The sequence below is a fragment of the Colobus angolensis genome, unplaced genomic scaffold, assembly GCF_000951035.1.
Source record: "Colobus angolensis palliatus isolate OR3802 unplaced genomic scaffold, Cang.pa_1.0 Scaffold12, whole genome shotgun sequence".
NCBI lineage: Eukaryota > Metazoa > Chordata > Mammalia > Primates > Cercopithecidae > Colobus > Colobus angolensis.
Window position 1 is genome coordinate 10,604,781 of NW_012113141.1, and position 21,193 is coordinate 10,625,973.

At 43.0% G+C, this 21,193-nt stretch overlaps 1 protein-coding gene across 16 annotated transcripts in view; it reads right to left on the reverse strand.

Annotated features, from left to right (window-relative positions):
- KCNMA1 (potassium channel, calcium activated large conductance subfamily M alpha, member 1) overlaps positions 1–21,193 on the reverse strand; it is a 762,545-nt gene that overhangs the window by 220,536 nt on the left and 520,816 nt on the right. For all 16 annotated transcript variants that reach the window (XM_011928774.1, XM_011928767.1, XM_011928759.1 and 13 more), the window contains 4 exons: positions 18,585–18,660; positions 9,991–10,066; positions 7,801–7,971; positions 6,121–6,212 (listed from right to left, as the gene is read on the reverse strand). In XM_011928774.1, the coding sequence (XP_011784164.1) occupies positions 6,121–6,212; positions 7,801–7,971; positions 9,991–10,066; positions 18,585–18,660 (415 nt within the window). The remainder of the gene's footprint in view (positions 1–6,120; positions 6,213–7,800; positions 7,972–9,990; positions 10,067–18,584; positions 18,661–21,193) is intronic.

Sequence of the window (21,193 nt, forward strand, 5' to 3'; positions counted from 1 at the left end):
AGACAGCCAGGCAGGAGGGAATAGTGTGTGGTCTCAGGAAGGAACAAAGGGTCTGAGTGAGAAGGAGAGCCTAATTCTGATATAAGGAAAGACACGGAGCTTAAAAAGAACCCAATAATCAGGAAGCAGGGAAGATATGCAGGATGCCCTCTCCTGATAAGTCAAGAAAGCACCTCTCAGGCAGGTTAGGGTCTGAGCAAGCAATCAGTTTTTAAGACTTCCTCTAGTGGAGGTAGAACTGAAGACCTATGTTTGCAAGTGGGGCTTGCATAACCTGGATTTTAAAAGCAAGAGTGTCAGCTCCCCCAGTTTAGTGGGTAACACAAGCTGGGTCAAGTTCATTAAACAAACGTTAGCATCTCCTCCTCTGAGGTGTCACTTCTTTGGACTACTTTATCCAGTGTAACTAATCCCTGTTTTTCTCAGTTGCAAAATCTTAGTCTTTCTTGGTTTTGCAACACATATTAAAAATGCGTAATTGGCATTTGCTTTAGTTGTACCCTTGCTCAGTGCTTGCAACCTCCTTGAGACTGTCAACTCCATGAGGACAGGTTCCGAGGGTAGCCTGTTCACCAGTGAACCCTGAGCACCCAACACAACCCAGCATCATGCCTGACTCATAACACAGAGAATGCCTGCCTGCCGAGTGAGTGAATGAAACGATGGAGATGGGCCACAGGAATGGACAGTGAAGCAGGTCACTAATTGTGCTGGGCTGTTTTTAGTTCTTGAAATTTTGTTCTCAACTATTGAATACTCAATCATTTCTTCTAAAGTATGGAGTCCTCTTTAAAATATGAGTATTTACAATAAAGAAGATAATGAAGTACTCTATTTTCATATTTAAATAGAAAAGCATGACAAACTGTCCCCATCTCTCTGAATGTAAGGCTCTTTCCAATGTGGAGACCACATCCGGGGTTGAACGCAGACAGCCCTAACTCCCTCCATTGGGATACAGGCTCCTGAGGGTGAATATTCCAAGTCAAAGCTATGAAACAAACACACAGAATGCACCCTGCAGAACTGGTCACATGGGGCTCTACTGCACTTCTCACTGATGAGTAAGAAACCACACCAGAGAACTGCTCTGTGCTGTGTGGCATACCAGCTAAGGAGCGAAAGGGAACAGGTGGTTCCATCTGCAAAGGTATAGAAGGCTCTGCAGGTGAGATCTGCCCAGCGGGGAAGTCCAAGTTTAGCAGATCACTACAATTCTCCATGAAACTACCTTTAAAGGATGGAGCCAGGAAGGGGGAAGAAAATGTTGAAATCCACAAAAAAGGCACAAATCTCACTTTGGATGTGGTTCATCTATCTGTCCTCGAGAGCCTCTCATTGCTAGAAGTGTTCAAGAAGGAATTAGAAATCTAGTCTAACCAAATGAGAAAAATAAAGGAAGAAATGGTTTTGTCCGCTGTCCATCTTTTTCCCCTCAATCCTGGGGCCAGGACCCTTAGGGGTAGTGGGTGGGCAGGAGGGGAGAGGAGACAACCCCAAAGTGAAGCTCATGCCTTTCTCTTCCTCTCCATCATGGGCACGGTGTTCTGGCTCCACTTATAGGGAAAGGTGGAGGAAGATACAAACAATAGGAAATCACTGAGTTTAGAGCAGAATGGCGTCTCAAGAGATGACATGGAGAGGTAGCAGGACACAGGGAAGCAGACTGTCCAGGTTCAAACCCCAGCCCTACTCTTTACTAGCTGCGTGATGTCAGGCAAGTCACTCAACCTCCCTGTTCCTCAGTTTCTTCACTCATTCCAAATGGAGATGATAGTAATACCTTTCTCACAGGATCACTGTGAGGATTCTGAAATATGCAAATATTTGTAGGTATTACTATTGCCAGAGAAGGCAGTCCTGGGGCTTTAGGCTGCACTGATCTACATTCTCATTTCAGGAAGTGTGTGGCACTCCTGTCTTTATAGGGAAATGTTCCAAGAGAAGCCACAGCATTTAAGTTTCACAGACAGCTTTTTTGAATTGGAGCAAGAGATGGGTTAGTCTGTGACAACTATTCCCCAAACCAGAATGGCGGCTCAGTAGCTTCATCCTGGGGACCTTCCTCCAAGGTAATTACACTCACTTTCCTCTCCCACCTTGGCTACTTCTAGTCTTTCATGACTCATTCCCCTCTTGTGTGTCCTCTCAGCATTTGGCTACCAGGAATCAGTAGAATAATCCAAACCCATCCCATTCTCTCTGTCCCAAACACCTGGGCCTAGGATTGCCTCAAACTTGAGTCACTCAAGTCCCAACATGAGAAACACAAGGTCTGGGTGGCTCTCCGGCTGGACTTCCTCTAACAAGGGGGTTACAGCAGATGGATTCCTCTCTGTGACTGATTATTTTCCATGGCCCTTGGCCATGTGACCTTGGACCATGATCTTGTCAGTTCTCATAAACTAACCAGGAGTGGAATGAATCACACTCAGAGAGGAGACCTCTGGGGGAAACTGCAAGGGGCTATGAGAGGGAGGAGAGAGCTGGGGATCCCAAAGGCCATGGGAGCCTCACCACCCCTCCGGCCTTCCCTGTCTCTAAGCAGTTTCGACCTTCCACAAAGGGAAGGAGGAGGAGGCAGTAGCCTTGGGAGACAGGTTGGGCTGCAGGAGGCCTACTCTTCTGAATAAGATTCAGGGTATCAGTCCAAGAGCCCAGTTGTCCCTAATCCCTCCAACTCAGAGAGATTACCTGCCTCAGCTACTCACTGAACTGTTGGTTGTGGACACCCAAACCCCTATTCTTAGATGCCCCAATCCATCATAACATATATGAAATAGCCAACACACATGCACACATGCACGAGCACCCATACCTACTACAGGGACTGGCTATCCTGCAGGAGGTGATGAAAATGTTGGGTAAGGCACTCTAGGCCCTTGAAATAGTGTTGATGGTGAAGAGGTTTTGAGAATGCTACTTGAAGTGTTTATATTATGCCAAACACATTGATTAAAACTGAAAATGAAATGCCAATGAAATCTTCATATTCTCAAATATCCTGAATTTGGGTGTTGTACAAACAAAACCCTGATCTTCTCTGCCTAAATTTTTTACTTTAAATAATCTTTGAATTTCAAAGTTTTGTGTCTCTGTAGCTTTAGATCATGAGTTACCTTGAGTTCTCTGACAAGTTAATATATTGTTAGAGAAATCATTTCTGAATAAAATATGCACAAGTAAACAAATCCCTTAACTATGTATACATTCTAATTTCTTTCTGGGCATTCATTTGATTGGGTCCTGGGGAGCAGAGAACATGTACGTGTGTGTCCATGGGCAGAGCACATGGATTTATGCATACACAAAAACTCAGAGCACAGCACACTGTTTTAAGAGTCTGAACTTTATCTTTCAACAAAGTTTAGCTGCTTTCTTTTTGCAAATGCATTTAATTTTATCTGGAAACTTTCTGACGTTAGAAATAGAACAACTGTAGTTTCTCATTATGTTTGCTGCCAGAATCCATGCTTGGTTGCTCAACTAAAGACCTTATATTGCTAATTACTACCACATGCCCATATCCCAAGCGAAAGAAAACTTATTGATTCTGACAGCTCATTCTCTCAACACTGAATTCCAAATGAAAACTCAAAATTTGGCCAAACATAACATTTCATCAATCTTGTTTTACTGACTGGAAAAACAACATCAAACAAAGGGTGCTAATGGCCCTTTATTACCGTGCCTTTCCCAAGCTTATATTTTCTGATGAAAGATCTAAGTGACCAAAGGGCTTCTTTAAACTACTTAGTAATTAGCTTTTGAACCAGGAAACAATGCGTAAAGTAAAGTGAACAGGCCCGGTGCTGATGACAGGACGGACTCTGTGTCTGCAGGGTCAGGAACAGTGGGGACCCAAAAAGAACATTAAAAGCAAAGCGCATTTTATAAAGGGAGAAGAAAAAAAAAAGAGAGAGAGAAAACCAGGCTAAAAGCGGTGATAAAAGATTACAGAGCCCGAACAGAATGCCAGGAAGTCTGTGATCTGAAGTCATCGGCACCTGAAAGTTTGAGTGGAACTGCCAGGGTGAAACATGACCAGATCGGACCTGGGGCAGTGAGTGAGTGCCACGCTGAGGGCCCCATCTGGGTCAGCCGGCACCAAAAGCTACCGGCCTGCAGCCCACCCACCAGCTCACCCACATTTGACTAGGAAAATTATTTCATTAAAAAAAAAATTACCTGGAATGAGAGTCAAGAAATATTTTCAACCTAGCCTTCAGGGCAATTGATTTTACTGACTTCTTCAGGGGCAGTGATTGGGAAATGCTGGCAGTGACATTGGGAGATAGGGAGGCCATAAAGAGAGCCCCAGGCCCTCAGAATGCCTTCTGCTTTATGGAGACCTGTCCACACCTTCAAGGCAAAATGAATCGAGATGCTGTTTTCCTCTTGGCATGGGATATATGACCAATGGGAATCTCTGGACTTATTTGGCCTTTTGGATCAAACCAATGGCCCAGAAATCAGAACAGCTTGGTTCTAACCTCATCCAGGGCTGTTAAGATAATAGTGAGGGGAGGGCTCCATTAGAGGGAAGATGGAGGGATGTGCTGCCTCTCTGAAAAGACGCCAACTGGCCTCCTCTGGCCCACTGTCCTTTGTGCCTTTGAAAAGAAACTGGTGTCCTGTGGGTAGTTCAAGAAAATAAGCCCTTTTGTCCACCTCCTCATTTCCTGTGCAGAGGCCTGGACACCTGAGCTCAGGAAACATTGGACTCACTGACCGAAGGGGAGGTTCCGCTCTGCCCGACACAGCTGACTGTCAAAACCAGGAGAAGGCAGCAGTGGAGGGAAATACAATGCTCCCGGTCTGATTTTATTTCCTCTTAAAAAAACCAAAGAAGCTCTTTAAGAGTTCATTTGAAACTGAACGAGAAGGGAAAACAAAGCAAAACAAAACAAAACAGTTCCATGATAGGAACTTCCATGACTGGGAAGAGGCATGAGTGATGAAAAGTTTTCTGTGTCCTGATCCGGATGACAGGATGGTAGTTACTGGGTGTGTACATAGGTACAAGTTCCTCACTCTATATGTTAAAGATGTGTACATTTAACTCTATGTAAGTTATACCTCAAAACCAAAAACAAAGGTCACTGCCCCAGAAAAAGCTTTAAAAAAATAAATAAAGGATGCCTGCTGCCAGCTCCCTCTCCCCCATGGCATTCCTCTCTTGAGGTGGTAAGGTACTGCCCCCTACTTAGGAGAAAACCTTGGGGTCTATATTGAACCTGCACATTGATATTGAGAGTGATAAGGTGATCCAAGCACACATTGAAATAGTTCCCAAGAAGAAAACACTCATGTTTGGGAAGCCAAACAAAAGATTCCTCAAGAATAGCATGTAGTACCCTAAACTACCAGAAATATACTATTTCTTGCCCAGAAGGAATTTCAGCTGAGTAATGAGTCCCTCTGAGGATAAGATTGGTGCCTCCTGGACGAAGAGGAGAACTGGGTTCCCAGTGGCCACAGTGCCTTTGCAGTAGGCCAGATGACCTGGATCTGCCACCCAAGGAGTTCCCTACCAGAGTCTTATCCTGCATTCTTGCTACATACAAACCACCATAGGAGGGCATCATACTAGTTTGAGGGACCAGAATTTTATCACATAGCCAGATGATGTGAAGAATGAATGAGTTTTGTCTACTTGTTAGGGGTCAGAAGAGAAAATATGGGCCCAGTTATAAATGGACTCCTTTCAGGACAAACTCATTACATCTCTTGGAATTTGTGAATGGGCGTTGGTCCAAGTGTGGCAACGTCCTTGGGTCACCTCTGACGTCACGCCCCTGTGAGGAAAGCTGGGCCTTCCCTCACAGAAGTACCCGGTGGGGTGGGGGAGGGGCAGAATTCAGAGGGCACCTCCACAGGGACTCCTGAAAGTCACTCAACCACATCTTTTCTGATGCAACTGACTTACTTTCTGCCTCCATGTTTGTTAAAAGTCCCGCCGAATTTATTCCGATTCAGGATGAGAGCAGCAATTTCGGGCACGTAGCGGGCAAACATTGCCTACATGCATGAAACAAAGAAACAAGAGCCAAAAAAAAAAATGGCATGCAGAGAGGATTCTACCGCAGCGGAGGCAGCAAAACCTCTTGGCATACTTACTTTCTTCCACTAACCGCACTATAGGAGCCCCCGTATTTCTTGCGGTTTCCTATTAACTCTATGATTTCAGGGACGTAGCTGGCAAACATGGCCTGAGAAGACAGGAGACAGAAGAGAGACTAAAAAGACAGGCCAAAGAAAAGGGGGGACCTGTTCAGACGGGGCGGGGTGGGGGGGGCACTAAGATCTAAAAACACAAAAGGATTAGGCCTGCGAAGGTATATATTGATATGTTGGATCATAAAAAACTAAAAGTATGAAAAGAGCAAGCTCCTGGAAATACACAAGACAAACAAACATTAGCTAACCTTGACAACTAAAGAACAAAAAGAATCACAGTCGAGAAAAATACAAAGCAGACAGGAATAAATAAGGTGATATCTAGTTCTTGTTGAAGACAAATAGGCAAAAGGGGTGCATGCTAGTGAAATTAAACACACACAGGCACACGTGTGCGTGCACACACAGTTTCACAAGAGAAGATCTTTGTCATTAAAATTCAGAGGAGAATCAATGTTTTTACGAGTGACAAAAGAAAATAAACACCAAAAGATTAAAAACTAAATTTTTCTATTAAAAAGAAAACACTAAAAAGCACAAAAGGGAAATTTAGGAAATCACCTGGGAGGAGAAGATAGCAAGGAGAAACACAAATCTGCCATGTTTTGTCCAACAAACATCTGGCCTGTGACTGGCTGGATGGGTCTTGTTATCTATGGGCACCTCACGGATGCTGCAGAAATGCTTGCGTGAATGTACACATGCACATGCACATTTATATACATTTTTAAAATGTATATGCCCTATGCATACAAAACAGAGAGATGTGTATGCATCACTACATATAAATGTGCGTGCAGTGTAAGTACATGAAAGCTGTGTGTGGATTAGGATTTTAATCACTCGCTTCATAAATGGCAAAAACTCTAAACTTAAAGTGAGCTACTTTGAAAGACAAAATGCAGCAACTGCCAATGTGTGGCCAGAAATCCCCTTGATTTACATTATAAGGGATGGTTTAGTGCAACATAAAGAGCTGCATAGACCTTTAAAAACCAAACAGTGAAACTTTCCTAGAAGAAAGGAGCAAAAGTATCCCATATGTCCGATGCAGAACAGAGTGAGCTGTTTGCAAAACTGTACTCTGCTCACGTGAAGATGTCTGCCTGGACAAGACTAAGGTGCTCTCTGTCCTTTGATGTAGGGACCCTTCTCTTTAGGGTAGGCCCCAGCCACAGTGTTTGTTGGAAGTTTGGGTAGGAACATAAAGGGGAAGGGGGAGCTCTTGAAACCGCAAACTGTCTCTACAAAGTATCCATAGCTTCTACCAGAGGCAGGTGACAGCCATTGTCGTTGTAGCTTACCAGATGCTGAATTACATTGCTAAGGGGTAGACACACTCCCTTCTTAATAGCATCACTTTCTTAAGACAATTAGGTTTGCTCCTGGCTAAATGGCTGTCCCTCACAAGGGCAATGTGCCTGGATCTATGGGACAAGTGTAATACACCAAGAATTATGCAGAAAAGTCACCATCCTGTTTGGATTTACTTAGCCTGATTCTAACATTAAGGCTTGCTTCTAGTGCAGAACACAGTCTACAATACAAAGGTTTAAGGAAATGTATCATGGAAAATACTAACAACCATCAAAATCAAATCATAATAAAGATTTTTTTTACCAGTCCCCCGAGGATGAAGAAGACCATGAAGAGACGCCCAAGCGTGGTTTTTGCATAAACATCCCCATAACCAACGGTGGACATTGTGACCATGAGTAAATAGACACATTCCCAGTAGGTGAGAGCCTGGTTGTTTTGGAAATTTTCCCATGGGTCCCCTGAATTCTCCACCTAAAGCAAATGGGACAGGGGAGAAAAAAGAAAACATGCTATTGAAGTGTATACATACAATAAACCCAGAAGCTCGGCACTCCCAAAGGCCACTTGCTAATGCACACCACTCTCCACAGGAGTTGTGTGGTTCCCGGGCTGAGTTCTGTGAGTCAGGATGCAGAGCTCCTGAGCAGGACACAAAGAAAGTGGAGAAGCAGCTGCAGGAAATGTCTTCCTGGCTGATTGAGACAGAGAGGGAAAGCAAGAAGGAAAATATCTCTAGGCCTTTTTTCTTCTTCTGCTAAAATGTCAGAAGCCAGCTAAAATTCAGGGCATTGCCACTGGCCAGGTTTTAGAGCACTCTCTTCAAGGAAAGATCCAGAGAGCCCGTCCCTGACCTTCCTCAATGGGTTTCTAAGGCCCAGATGGCCTGGCTCTGCCTCTCCCACAGAAATTCTAAACCGTTCCACAGGGGGCTGCCTCCTTCCATCAGTTTATCCAAAGAGTATATATGGGCCCTGCTTGTTCTGATTCAAACAGCATCTCTGGGATCTGGCCCTGCTCTCCCTCTTTTGCAAATTGCCAATGGTGGTCTTAGACTTGAGGCTGCCAGAATCTTCCCAGGGGCTTGCAAAGTGAGCTCATGCGAACAGCTTGCACTGGCACAGCCTATTAGACCAAGGGCTGGCAAACTTTTTCAGTTTTGTGGGCCACACAGGTCCTGGTCAACTTCGCAGAGGCAAAACTTCAACAAATGGGTGTCGCTGGATTTGAAGAGCTTTGGCCCAGGACTGCAGTTTCCCCACTTTCTTGTCCTTCCATCATATTTGATCTGCCAACAAGGCTAGGAGATGGGCAGGAAAGGTACTTTAGATACTCTCAGGAGAGAGGGAGCTGCAGGTCCAATTTTACTCAAATACGGGCGTGATCCACCCTTAGGGCCTGTGGACGGCAGCCCCCAGGCCTCCAGCTCTGCCTCTGCAAAATGTTTCCAGGGCCTGGCCTCTTTCACACATTAGTTTGTCCTCAATGTGCCATTTTCACAAACGTTTCCTGGTGAGCCAGAAGGGACTTCACTAATACCAATAGTAAGGTGGGGTCATCATCTTATTAAAGACTACTATGTCCTCCACATATGTGATTTGGGTCCTTGGTACTTGGTTACAGCAAGAATTAGGGTGATTAAGGTTGATTTTGGCAAAGAATCCCATCGGTATTAAGGGCTGGGCAGGAGACCCCAAATCTGGTACTATGTGAGCCCCCGTGCCCCACCCACTGTCATCCCAGGCCTGTCTTCCTTTGGGTGATAATTACATAAATCCCAAGTGTGGGTAGTTAAGCGTGTCCTTCTATCCCTTATGCAAATAGAGGCTCAGCCACCAGTGGTTAACTTTATTCAAAGTCTCATAGCTAGACGAGGCTCCTTCCAGTTGTAACAGTCTATGTTTGCATGAAACACACTTCCTACAATGGCTGTGCTCTTTAAAAGCAGGAGGAAAGTCTGCCTTTGGGTGGTGTGAGGGGCTTGACTCAATATAAGGCTTTAAAAGAGTCACTAATAAAAAAGAATTAACATTTTTGAGGTACAAATCAGACTAAATAATCAAAGGTGGCTTTTTGTAAGGGGGAAGTAGAGAGAAATTGAGGGATCTGAATTTGTTGTTTACTAGGAGGCGTGGGTCAAACTTCCAACCTTGTCCCCAGCCCTTTTCCACGTGTTTGCTTAGGAAGCACTGCCATCTTGTGGCTTACTGTAGTTCTTGCAGACAGAAGGAAAATCCACCAAAGCCCCCACACAATACCAAGGAGCAATGAACGGAAAAATGCAGGTTAATAGTGCAAACATTACTCACCATTTGGAACTAGTTTGGGGTAAAAAGGTTGGAAACCCAGACAATTGTTTAGTTGCTTCCCATCTTCCTGTCTACAACCGAGGTGAAGTTTCTTTCCAGCAAGAAAAATTTTAGGTAATAAAATGACTCAGAGAGGGTCTTGTTGCTGGCAAGCGAGAGCACAAGGGTCTTCAAGGTTACTCACCAAATGGATGAACCCGGCTGCAGTCAGCCACGTGCTGATAAATATGGAGAGCAGATTCACCAGCTTGATGGAATTACTGTGCAAGAGACAACAAGCAAAATCCCCACATTACCAAGGGAAGGCCCTGCAGGGGCTATCTTACAGGGTAACAGCACCCGCTTAGGGGTAGAGGCTGCCACACCTAACTTCCAACCGTTTCTCCATTATAAGAGAATTCTGGAAGCTGGAGGAGCTGCTGGGATGAAGGTCAGGACAGAGCCTAGAAGAACGAATTTAACTTTGGTAAAAATTGACTTTTATTTTAAAAACTCTTCAAATCTACAGAAAAGTGGAAAGAACAATATAATGAACACTTGTACGCTCTTCATTTAGACTGACCAATTACTAACATTTTACCACAGGTCCTTTATTTCCCTACATGCTTTTTCTCTTATTCCCCACACCCCCGCCGCTCTTTTTCCTTCTCTTCTTCTTGCCATGTATATATGTATTTTTTTCTCTCTCTTTTTTTTTTTTGGCTAAACCATTTACCAATAAATCAGAGACATCATGGCACAAGCCCTAAATACTTTAGCAGTCAACTCCTAAGAAGAAAAGCATTGCACAGTATAATCACAATACCATTGCACGCCTGAGAAAATTAAAACATAAAAATTCAGTAATGCTATTTAATATGCAGACCTTATTTAAATGTCTCCAGTTGCCCCAAAATTATGTTTATTGATTTTTTTTTCCCCCTAGACCCAAGTTTCATGCACTGCATTTGGCTGTTAGGTGGCTTAAATCCAACTGTCAGGAAACAAGGACAGAGAGTAAATATTTAGGCTTTACAGGCCATATAGACGTTGTCACAAATACTTAACTCTGTCACTGTGGCTTCAGAACAGCTTTCGGACAACATGTACAGGAATAGATATAGCTTTGTTCCAATAAAACTTTATTTACAAAAACAGGCAGCAGGCATGGGTTATAGTTTGCCAATCCCAGGTTCAGTCTCTTTTAATGTATAAATGACACCACTCCTTTGTAATAACATTAGATTTTGTGTGACTCTAGGTTGTCTTCTATAATGTTCTATATTCTGGATCCTGTTTATTTACTTATTTATTTTTATTTTATATTTTGAGATGAAGTCTCACTCTGTCACCCAGGCTGGAGTACAATGGTGTGGTCTCAGCTCACTGCAACCTTCGCCTCCCAGGTTCAAGCAATTCTCCTGCCTCAGCCTCCCAAGTAACTGAGATTACAGGCACACGCCACCACACCCAGCTAATTTTTGTATTTTTAGTAGAGACAGGGTTTCACCCCGTTGGCCAGGCTGATCTCGAACTCCTGACCTCAGGTGATCCGCCCACCTCAGCCGCCCAAAGTGCTGGGATTAGAGGTGTGATCCACCGTGCGCAGCCCAGTTTATTTTTTAAATAAATGTTATTGTGTATGTTTGAGGCTTACAACATGATATTATCTACCATCTCACATAGTTAACGTTTTTGTGTGTGACAAAGTAGCTAAAATCTACATATTTAACAAAAATCCCAAATACCACACAATTTTATTAACAATAGTCTTCATGTTGTACATTAGACCTCTAGACTTGATCATCCTACATAGCTCCCTACTTGAGTATTTCTGTTAAGCATCTCTGCGGGGATGGCATCACATCAGGATATCCCAGCCCAATGACTAGGCCCATTCATGTGGCTGAGGTGGAAATGCTAATGTCTCCACTGAGAGGTGCCCATTTCCCTTTGTAATGAATATACCACCTTGAGTGAGGCCCCGAGACTGCAGGAATATCCTGCTCCCCAACAACCTTATACCTAACAGCTTTAGCATCCACTGGTGTTCCTTGAGTGGATCAACTGGACCTTATGACATTTGGAGCTTCCTGAGAGCTGGGGACTTGTCTGTCTGGATTCCAGGAACCCTGGGTCCCTGGAGCATAGCAGGCCCCTGTGACTCTGCACTGAGTGTACTGGTCTCTGCCTCTGCTCTCTTCCTAAACTGCATCCTGTTCACTCCCATTGGGATATACCTGAACGCTGCTGTCAGCAGGTCACTTCACTGTCCAAAGGCTTCTTGTTGACTAAAAGATGACATTCAAACTCTCTCCTTCCATTGTCAATACCTTGTGAAGTCCCAGTCTCTCCCACCACCACTCTTTCACATAAGCTCTTGAAACTGCCATCCCAGTTAAACCTATTTACTACAGCTATTGTCTACACTATTTACTCAACTCGAAAGCCTTTCCCATCTAGCCAAGTATTCCCCATTCTTCAAAGCCCAGTTCAGTCCCTACTGCTTCCTTAAAGTTGTTCCACCCACCTGCAAGACAAAGTGACTTTCCCTGGCTCTCACCTCCAGCCATTCATCGGTAATTGATCCTACTGACTTAAGATGTCTTGTGTAAAGCTTTAGGTTGCTATTTGACTCTTGTGTTCCTTGCTGCATCTTGCAGAAAAGAACTCTGTTTTCTAGCTCTTGCATTTTCCCCGTAGTGGCTTAATGCAGCCTACAGTGTTGCCCAATCCATTAGTTTCGGTCAATTCATCTCTGTTATGACTGCCTCTCTTACCTCTCTTTTGGAGAACAAATGATTGAAATTCTACTCATTTAAGATCATAGTAATAGTATCAGCTAGCTTGTTTACAGTTCTTTCCCAGTGCTCACCACATGTGCCACCATCCTAAATGCTTTAGGATCACCTGTGCTTTATGTATACTAAGCCATTTAATGCTCATAACAACAATCTTTCTTCTTCTATGGAACAGCACAGAGGAATCCACGGTCTTAGGTTTTCCAGAGTTGATTCTGACAGTTCACGGAAAGAATAAACAGATACTTTCAACTTTGTGGGTGAGACTGATCTTTCGAGATGTGTGGAACAACTTTCTTCTTGTTCGAAAACTTGGGAAAACAGCCAAAATGTCCATTCTGTCTCTCTTGATCATTTCTAGAGTTACCATATTGTAATAACTGCCAATATTTATTGAGCCCTTATTACGTGTTAGACGTTGTGTTGAGCAGAATTCTCTCCATCCTCTACCTTGTAAGTCCTCTAAGGGGTGCTCCAGGATTGGAGGGTAAGAAATAGATGAAGAACAGATAGCCAGTGGCACAGGGAGGGCTCTTAAGGAGGTGTGTGTTGTCCATTTTCTCAGGGGATCGTTAAATACCAAGTGGCTTCACTTACATACTCCTGGATTCTTGGGACCTGAACACATCAGTGTCCCACCAACAACCATGTGGGGTCCTCTTGAGATATGAAACCTATTTAGAGTCCAAGCCTCTTGGTGCTTTGGGAAAATGACCTAAAGATGGTGATTATTAAACTCTAAATGATGGTTACAGTGATATTGGTAGTGCATTGGGGAGCTCTTGCCATATGCAGAACATTTAACCATTGTTGCTAAAACAGTCTGTGTCTAGCTCTGAAATCTGATTATTTTTATGACATCAGCATTATCACAGATCCCTAGGTTTAGGAATTTGCTTTCTAAATGAAACACTATCACCACACATCTGAAAGCAGCAAGCAAAAGATGCAAGGTTAAACCCTGGTGGGCATTCTCCATACTCTGAAATGTGAACATTGCCAGGTTAAGTAGGGCTCTTTGGGAAGAAAGAGTGGGGCATGCCAGGAGCAGGGCTGTGTCTGCATGGCAAAGGTTGTGCATCTCTGCATGGAGATAGTCATAGCCTTCCTGGTCAAGCCTAGGGATCTGGGCCAAACATGAAGCTAGCAATGGTTAGAATGATTTGAATCATTAGGATTCTAGCCTGCTTCCTAAGCTTTGAGGGAGATTATGATTTTATCATGAAAATCTCACCCATCTAAAGTAAATCATTCTCATTTTTTCAATACAATTCCTGAGTCCCCATCCCATGAGTTCTAATTCACATCAATGGACACAGTGAAACATGATAGGAGAGGCACACGATTCTTGTAGATTAGAGACCTCTTCCAAGAAACTGTGGATGCTGCAAGAGAAGGTCTGGCTCCAGAGATTATAGCTGTAAACCCAGAGTTTCTGGGGCCTTCTTTGTTCTCTATATGTTCAACAAGACATGTTTCTGTTAATACAGAAAATGTCATGCACTTTGTACAAAGTGCATATTTGTCCCTGTTCTGCTTGTCTCTAATTTTTCTCTTTGTTTCTGGTACTGTCAGGTGCTGCTGGCCTTGTTTTGTTTTACTGCTCTATTTGCTGGACAGATATAAAATACCCACTCCGTGAAAAGCTAACTGGACTGCACCATGCTAACATAAATGGTCTGAACTATAACATGAGTGGAGCAAAGCGAAATTCTGCCAATCCAATCCCTTAATTATCTCTAGATCCCTTCTCCTCTCTCTGCCCCAATTTTCACTGCCTAAGGCCATGCCCTAATAACTTTTCCCTGGACTACTGCCTCCTAATTGGTCTTATGGTCTATGAGGTCTTTGATGCTTCAACCCCATTCCCTATACAACTGTTGGAATAGTGGATCTTTCTAAAATGTTAATCTAACCACATTTCCTCTCCTGATTAAAATCCTTCAACAGCTCTCCTTTGTTCATGTAAAGTCCATGAATCTAAGAACCTGCATGATTTGGCCTCTCCCTGAACATCTCTTGCACTCTCCATATAGAATACTCTTCTTTACAAACTTTACCTTGGAGCCATCTCTAAGGTCATGTGAGTAGTAATGTTTTAGTTTCAAAAACACCTCCCAAAAACATATTGGTTAGGTATATGATGACTCATGCATATCATGGAATGCTATGTGGGAAACCAAAGGTGACATAGTAGATACAATAGTTATCTCAAAGTAGTGTGATGTGGAGGCAATCTTATTTTATCCTTTATGATTTTGTGTGTTATTGCAATGTTTACAATGAACATATTTTAAAAATTAGAGGAAACAGGCTGGGTACAGTGGCTCACACCTGTAATCCCAGCACTTTGGGAGGCCTAGGCAGGTGGATTACCTGAGGTCAGGAGTTCAAGACCAGCCTGGCCAACATGGTGAAACCCTGTCTCTACTAAAAATACAAAAAGTAGCCAGGTGTGGTGGTGGGCACCTGTAATCCCAGCTACTCGGGAGGCTGAGGCAGGAGAATGGCTTGAACCCGGGAGATGGAGGTTGCAGTGAACTGAGATCACGCCCAGCCTGGGCAACAGAGCAAAAGTCTATCTCAAAAAAAAAAAAAAAAAAAAGGGAAGAAAGAAAAATTACAGGAAACAATAAGGAAATTCCCATTTTGAAAAAAATTGCTGAGTGATCCATGTTTTAGTCATCAATATTTACCACAGTCAATGAGATGTGGAATTACAGCCTTTAAACACAGCTGCTGACTTTCCTTTGATAGTTGAATAAGTGTTCTAGCACCTGTATGTTAGATCTCCAGTTTGCAGAATAAATGAGGAACCGTCAAAACCTCAGATAGTAAGAGGGAGTCTCCTTGTCTCCCCTTTAACTGGCCCGTTTCAGGCTGTGGAGTATTCTAGGCCCGCTGTGGGCTTGCAGCTTGGGAAAGGGCCCTGATGCTGGTCACATAACTGTGATCTGCCCATTTCATCCCATGCACTTTAATTTTCCTTCTGCTGCCTTCTTAATTATCTATCAATCTTTCTGCCCACCTTATGCTTCTCTGCCTTGTTTCTTTCAGCTCTTGGCCCAGTGAGGCAGCCAAAGTACTGGAAATGAAACAGCAACTCCAAGTCATTATTTCAAATCACATTGCAAAGCCTCCATTCCTACTTAATGCCACAGATTGGCAGGAATTCACCGCCAAAGAGAGCCAGACAAAATCTCCCTAAAGACGATTACATGGGTTCCCCAACCCACCCTCCTGGAAGGACCACTATGAAAGCAGCAGAGTATGGAAGAGTCATAGGAGAATTGCTGAAAGTCCAAAACCCTACAAAAGCCAAGCCTGCACTTTCTCTGGGACAGAACTTCGGGATCCACACTTGGGGATGCCCAAAAGGAAGGAGCCAAGATTAGCCGGGCCAGCACCTGGAGAGAAAATGGCCTCAGAGAGTTGGCCTAGAGCTTCTAGACTTCTTACAATTACATGATATGTATTTCTATGCCTGGCAACCTGGCCTTTCCTACCCTCTTAACCTCATCCTCCTCTTTCCATCACAGAACTCTTAATGTCCAGGAGTGCATAATTACCCAGAGTTTCCCCAAGTGCCATGCTCTCACACCAGTGTGCTGTTAGCAGCTTCCTTGATAAGAAGTCAACCCCCACCCTACCCCTCACATGCCCAGCCCCATGACACTTAGTTTTCTACAAGGCTTACCTAAAGGTAACCTTCTTGAAAAGATCCTTGACTGCCCCACAACTCATGCCAAACCCAGCTTAGTTACTCCCCTCTCAACCCATGGACATACTGACATCAGCATTAACCACACCATCAGGCAGCCTGACCCCCTACCCAGCAAGTTCTCTGACAGCAGGACTCCTAGCACCCACCTTGCTGCTGACACCAATGGGTGCTCACTCCAGGCTTGCTGAATTACCTCAACCATCTGGTTATGACCATAAGTGAAGGGAACTCTGAAAACCCAGGTTGTGGCTTAGTGGCAAAAAGCACCCTCTAACAACAAGAGTTTCATATAGTGGGAAGTGGGACACTGGAGAAAGGCTGTCTTGGGGCCCGGATGGCAGATGCACAGCCAGTCTTCCACCCCGTGACTCTTCCCTAGGGCCATTCTCTCCCTCGTCCCCTGGCTGGCTGCTTCAGCTTTCCCCCTCTACACTGAAAGGAGGAAGCAACCATACTGTGCAGTAGGCAGGTGAGTTAACCACCAGGGATGCCACAGCCACTTCCCGCATCCAAAGGAAAGAAAAGTGAGTGTACTAGCAGAAGGTCAGAAAAAAACATTCAGATGGTCCATCATTCTCTCAAGTCCTAAAACAGTCCAGGGAGTAGACAGTATTCCTCAGAGCAATGGAAACTTCTCAAAATGCTGGCATCAGAGAATAAAAATCCCCTTAACATATGATGTGATTGTGAAACAGGGAGAGACAGACACTACCCGATGTTAGAGAATGTCACAAAACACCATGCCTACCAGAAAAATAAGTGTCTCTTAAGGACAAGGCTCTATGCTCAGTGCTGGGTACTCACCCATTCCACCTTTAAAACACAGTCTAGTGGAGTGAATCTGACATAGGTAAATATTGAAGAGATGCTAGCTTCATTGATCATTTACATTTCAAAAGTAATATGATTCTAGCACATAGAAGAATAATTAAAAGGCAGAAATCAAGGTTATTGGCACTCAGAAAAATATGAAGAAATATAATATTCACTGTATATGAATAATATTATATTATTGCTAATAAATAGAGGACTGATACATTCTTATCTCAGGATAATGAACAGTAAAAGGCAGGAGGACATACTTTTAAAGACTTCGGTGCCATTGGATTCTCTTTTTCTTTTCAACTTGGCTAATAGAAAGTGAATTTGACCTCACAGTTACATAGATGAGCAGTCAGAGAGAGGAAACCAATTTCGAATTAAAGCAAAACAAAATAAACAAGCAGGGGAAAAAAACCACCAACACCCAAGGAGTAAAGCCAATCATAGGTTGAATTTGTTGGTTGTGTCAGGTTCATTCAGGAAGCTGGGTCCCAGCCTGTGTTATCAGGAAAATGATGCTGAATCTAACCCTCCAAACTGCAGATATATTAATTACAAATCACAAAATATGGAGGTGTCCTGTTTTTAATCATTTATCAAATGCGTGAAGGGCAACCAAAGAGGAAATGGAACATTAGAAGTGAGCTTCTTAGAGTGTAATTTCCTAGAAGAGAAATTTATGGCCTGTGCTTATTCTCCATTAGAGCACGTCTAACCTCTTTTATTAGTTTATTCATCAAGACAGCCCTGGTTTCAGGCCAGCTCTGCAAGCCGGCAGGTCATCAGGAAAGGGATCCTCTGGGGGCTTTTCCTCCTGGTCCAGTTGTGTTTTCCAGATCATAACGCAGTTAACAGAAGTATTCATGGTGCATTCGGCAGGAGGTTTGTAGGTTTTCCCCCAAAAGGCAATTCATGGAGCAAGCCCCAAGGGCTATATGGATATAAAGTGAACATCTAAAATGTGCTTTGAAATGAAATGATTTTCTGTTTGCCGTATGAGGTTTGTGATTGCCTCGCACAGCATTGCTTCCATTGCCTTTACGACTGGGTTCAATTTCTTATTTAGTGATGTAATAAAGGGGCGATTTAGAATCTGGCAGCGAGGACTTCCCAATCAATGAGCAAATCTATCCCTCATTCACTGCGCGCCTCTCCCCGTGACACCGTGACTCTTATCTGGGCACCCAGATATCAGCTATGTGTCCCTACAATCGTCCCCACTTCCCTGCATGCACAGCTGTTGCTCTCTTTTCACCACATAATTCCCTGGCCCTGCAGAAGAGAGCAACCCAAACCCTACTCTGGGTTTTCTCTCCCTCTCCGTGTTAGATCACTCTTTCTGTGAATAATATAACTATTAATAATGTCATTGTGATGAAAGCAAGCACACCTGATATTTGCAACTTGGCATAGGGGACTGGAAGGAAAAAAATATGACAAAGAACATCTTACCTTGTTTTAAGAATATTCAGAAACTGCAAAATTTCTGAAAACTGTATCAGTCTCAGAGCTCTTAAAAATCTCAAACCTGGAAAAAAGAATGAAATAGAGATGCATTATTTTCAATGCGTGGTTTTAATGTTCACAGTCTGCCATTTGATTTACAGTTCCCAAGGGTCGAAGGCATGGGAAGTTCTTGCAGAAGATAAACCAGCTGGTACCTCGGACATATTCCTTCATTCTGATTCTTGACTGGTTTAATCTTGACTGGTAAATGGACTTTCTCTTTATAAAGGTGGCCTGTTTGGAACCTCTTTAGAGGAAGGGCTCATGGGGAGAAGCCAGGTTAATGAGACTTTTCATTTGGTGATCTCTGATTGAAAGCACTGTTTCTAAGTTACCTAGTTGTCTGGCAGGGTTTTGTCTCTGAAAAATCCTAGGAATTGTTATAGCTCAGGGTAACCCTTGTGCTAAGAGCAGATTGAGAATAAATCGGATAACCTTATGTCTTTGATGGATTTTATTTTTTATCTTTCTCTTCATCCCTGATAAAATGAAGAGTACAGCCCACAGTGTTATCTGTTTTGTACAAACTTCTATATTTTCCTCCCAATAAAAAAAAAAAAAAGATTGGTAAGATATCACATCCCACAACTTCTGGATTCAAAATTTATATAGTTCCCCTTTTATTAAGTGTTAAGATAAATGGTTTGTCCTTTCTAAATCAACAACCTCTCTTGAATGGAAAAGAAGCATCAGTGTTTAGGTGGCAGAAGAGAGATGGAGAAGGAAAACGCATCAAGGACATTTTAAAAATGCAAATTACTATGTTTTAATAGCTAAGAGTGAATTATATTTCTGCTCAGGTGAAATTCATGAGTCAAAACATTCAGAGTCAGTCCTGGGCTATAACAATCTGGCGATCATGCAAAGGAATTACTTACGACATGCTGGTTTGTCACCGCTTTGAGACACATTGAATGTCACACCCACTCCCAAGGGGATTTTCTTTTGCGGACTTTCTAGAAGCATTTTATGAAGCACCACCACGTGCCAAAGGCAGTGCGAAGCCTTCCAGTGCACGGAGCTGACAGACAACTCCACACCCGTGGGTGGAGCTTTGTTCTCCCACACCTGTGAGCCAGTAAAGGGCAGTCTAGGGCACAGCAGTGGGAAGGAATCCTTACTACCTTCTACTTGAACAAGGAGTACGCTAACGGCGCCCACCGTGGAGCTGTTTAGGTAATAAGGGAAAATTAACTTAAAGCTCATGGGGTGGGGGAAAAACTGACTGTACAAGGAAAGAGGGAGAAAAGGATTGGCTAAAAAAAAATAATTTCTCATCTGAAAAGGATTAACCATCATGAACAGAAGACTTTTTTTTGAAAACATTCTCCTTCTATGCTAAATAATACTTATATAACTTTTATTAAATAATTGCAGAGATGAGACGGGATATTGATGAAATAAAAAGGCTCACGGCCAAAAGCACAGTCGTAACTGAGCTGATGAAACTGACTTTGCACTGCTGAAAACCGACCACGGCGAGGACTACAAAACTAAGAAGTCATCTCAGAAAGCAGAGAAAATAAGGGAAAGGGAGAGAAAAAAAAGATGAAACTTCACAAAATAGAAACAGTGGAGATCACAGAGATCCAACCACGGATAAAATGTGTTCCAAAGGGAAGTCCAAATAGCACATTGATCATAAGCAAAGGCCAGGACATAACAGAAAAGAACTTTTGAGATACGAAAAAATGAAGACTAAAAGGTGAAATGAAGGATCAGTTTTTAGAGACCAATGCTGAGAAGCATCTGGCTTTTCGTTTTTACTTTTCAAGTATTAAAATCAAGCAATAAAAATAAACCATCAGTGTTGATGGGGTTATTTACCGTTAATGTAACTAAGATCATTATATTTAACAAGTGTTAAATGGCAACTGGGCAATTCTCAGAATTTTTAGACAAACAGAATCTGACCCAAGATTTTTATACCCAGTCAAGTGGTTGTTCAAGAATAAAAGTAACAAAAAAAATTTAAAATTCTAAGGTCTCAAAAAATACATTGTTTGCTCAGTGTGCGCATAAAGTTTCCAAAGAGGGTCACAAGGCTTGCTAAATTAGAATGGGAGGGGGCAAGGGCTGGAAATTAAATTTATAACAGACTCTACTGCTGGTCTTAACCTTCCAGCCCAACCTACACTGTTATCTCATACCAGTATCACTGTCTCATATTGCTGAGCTCAAAAGACAAATTTAGAAACGTGGAGTAGAAGGCGACTGGCAGTTAGCACTGAAACTATCAAAGATAACAACACTCTTCCATGTTCATCAAGGGATACATTCCAAGACCTCCCAGTGGATGCCTGAAACCTCAGATAGTGCCAAATCCTATATGTATTGTATACACACACCTATGGTAAAGTTTAACTTATAAATTAGGCACAGGAATGGATTAATAATGACAATAATAAAACAGAACAATTATGACAATATGTACCAGCATCACTATACTTGTGCTTTGGGGCCATTATTAAGTAAAATAAGGGTTACTTGAACACAGGTAACATGGGTTACAGCAAGACATGGGTCTGCCCACTGAAGGACACAGAGAGACTAAC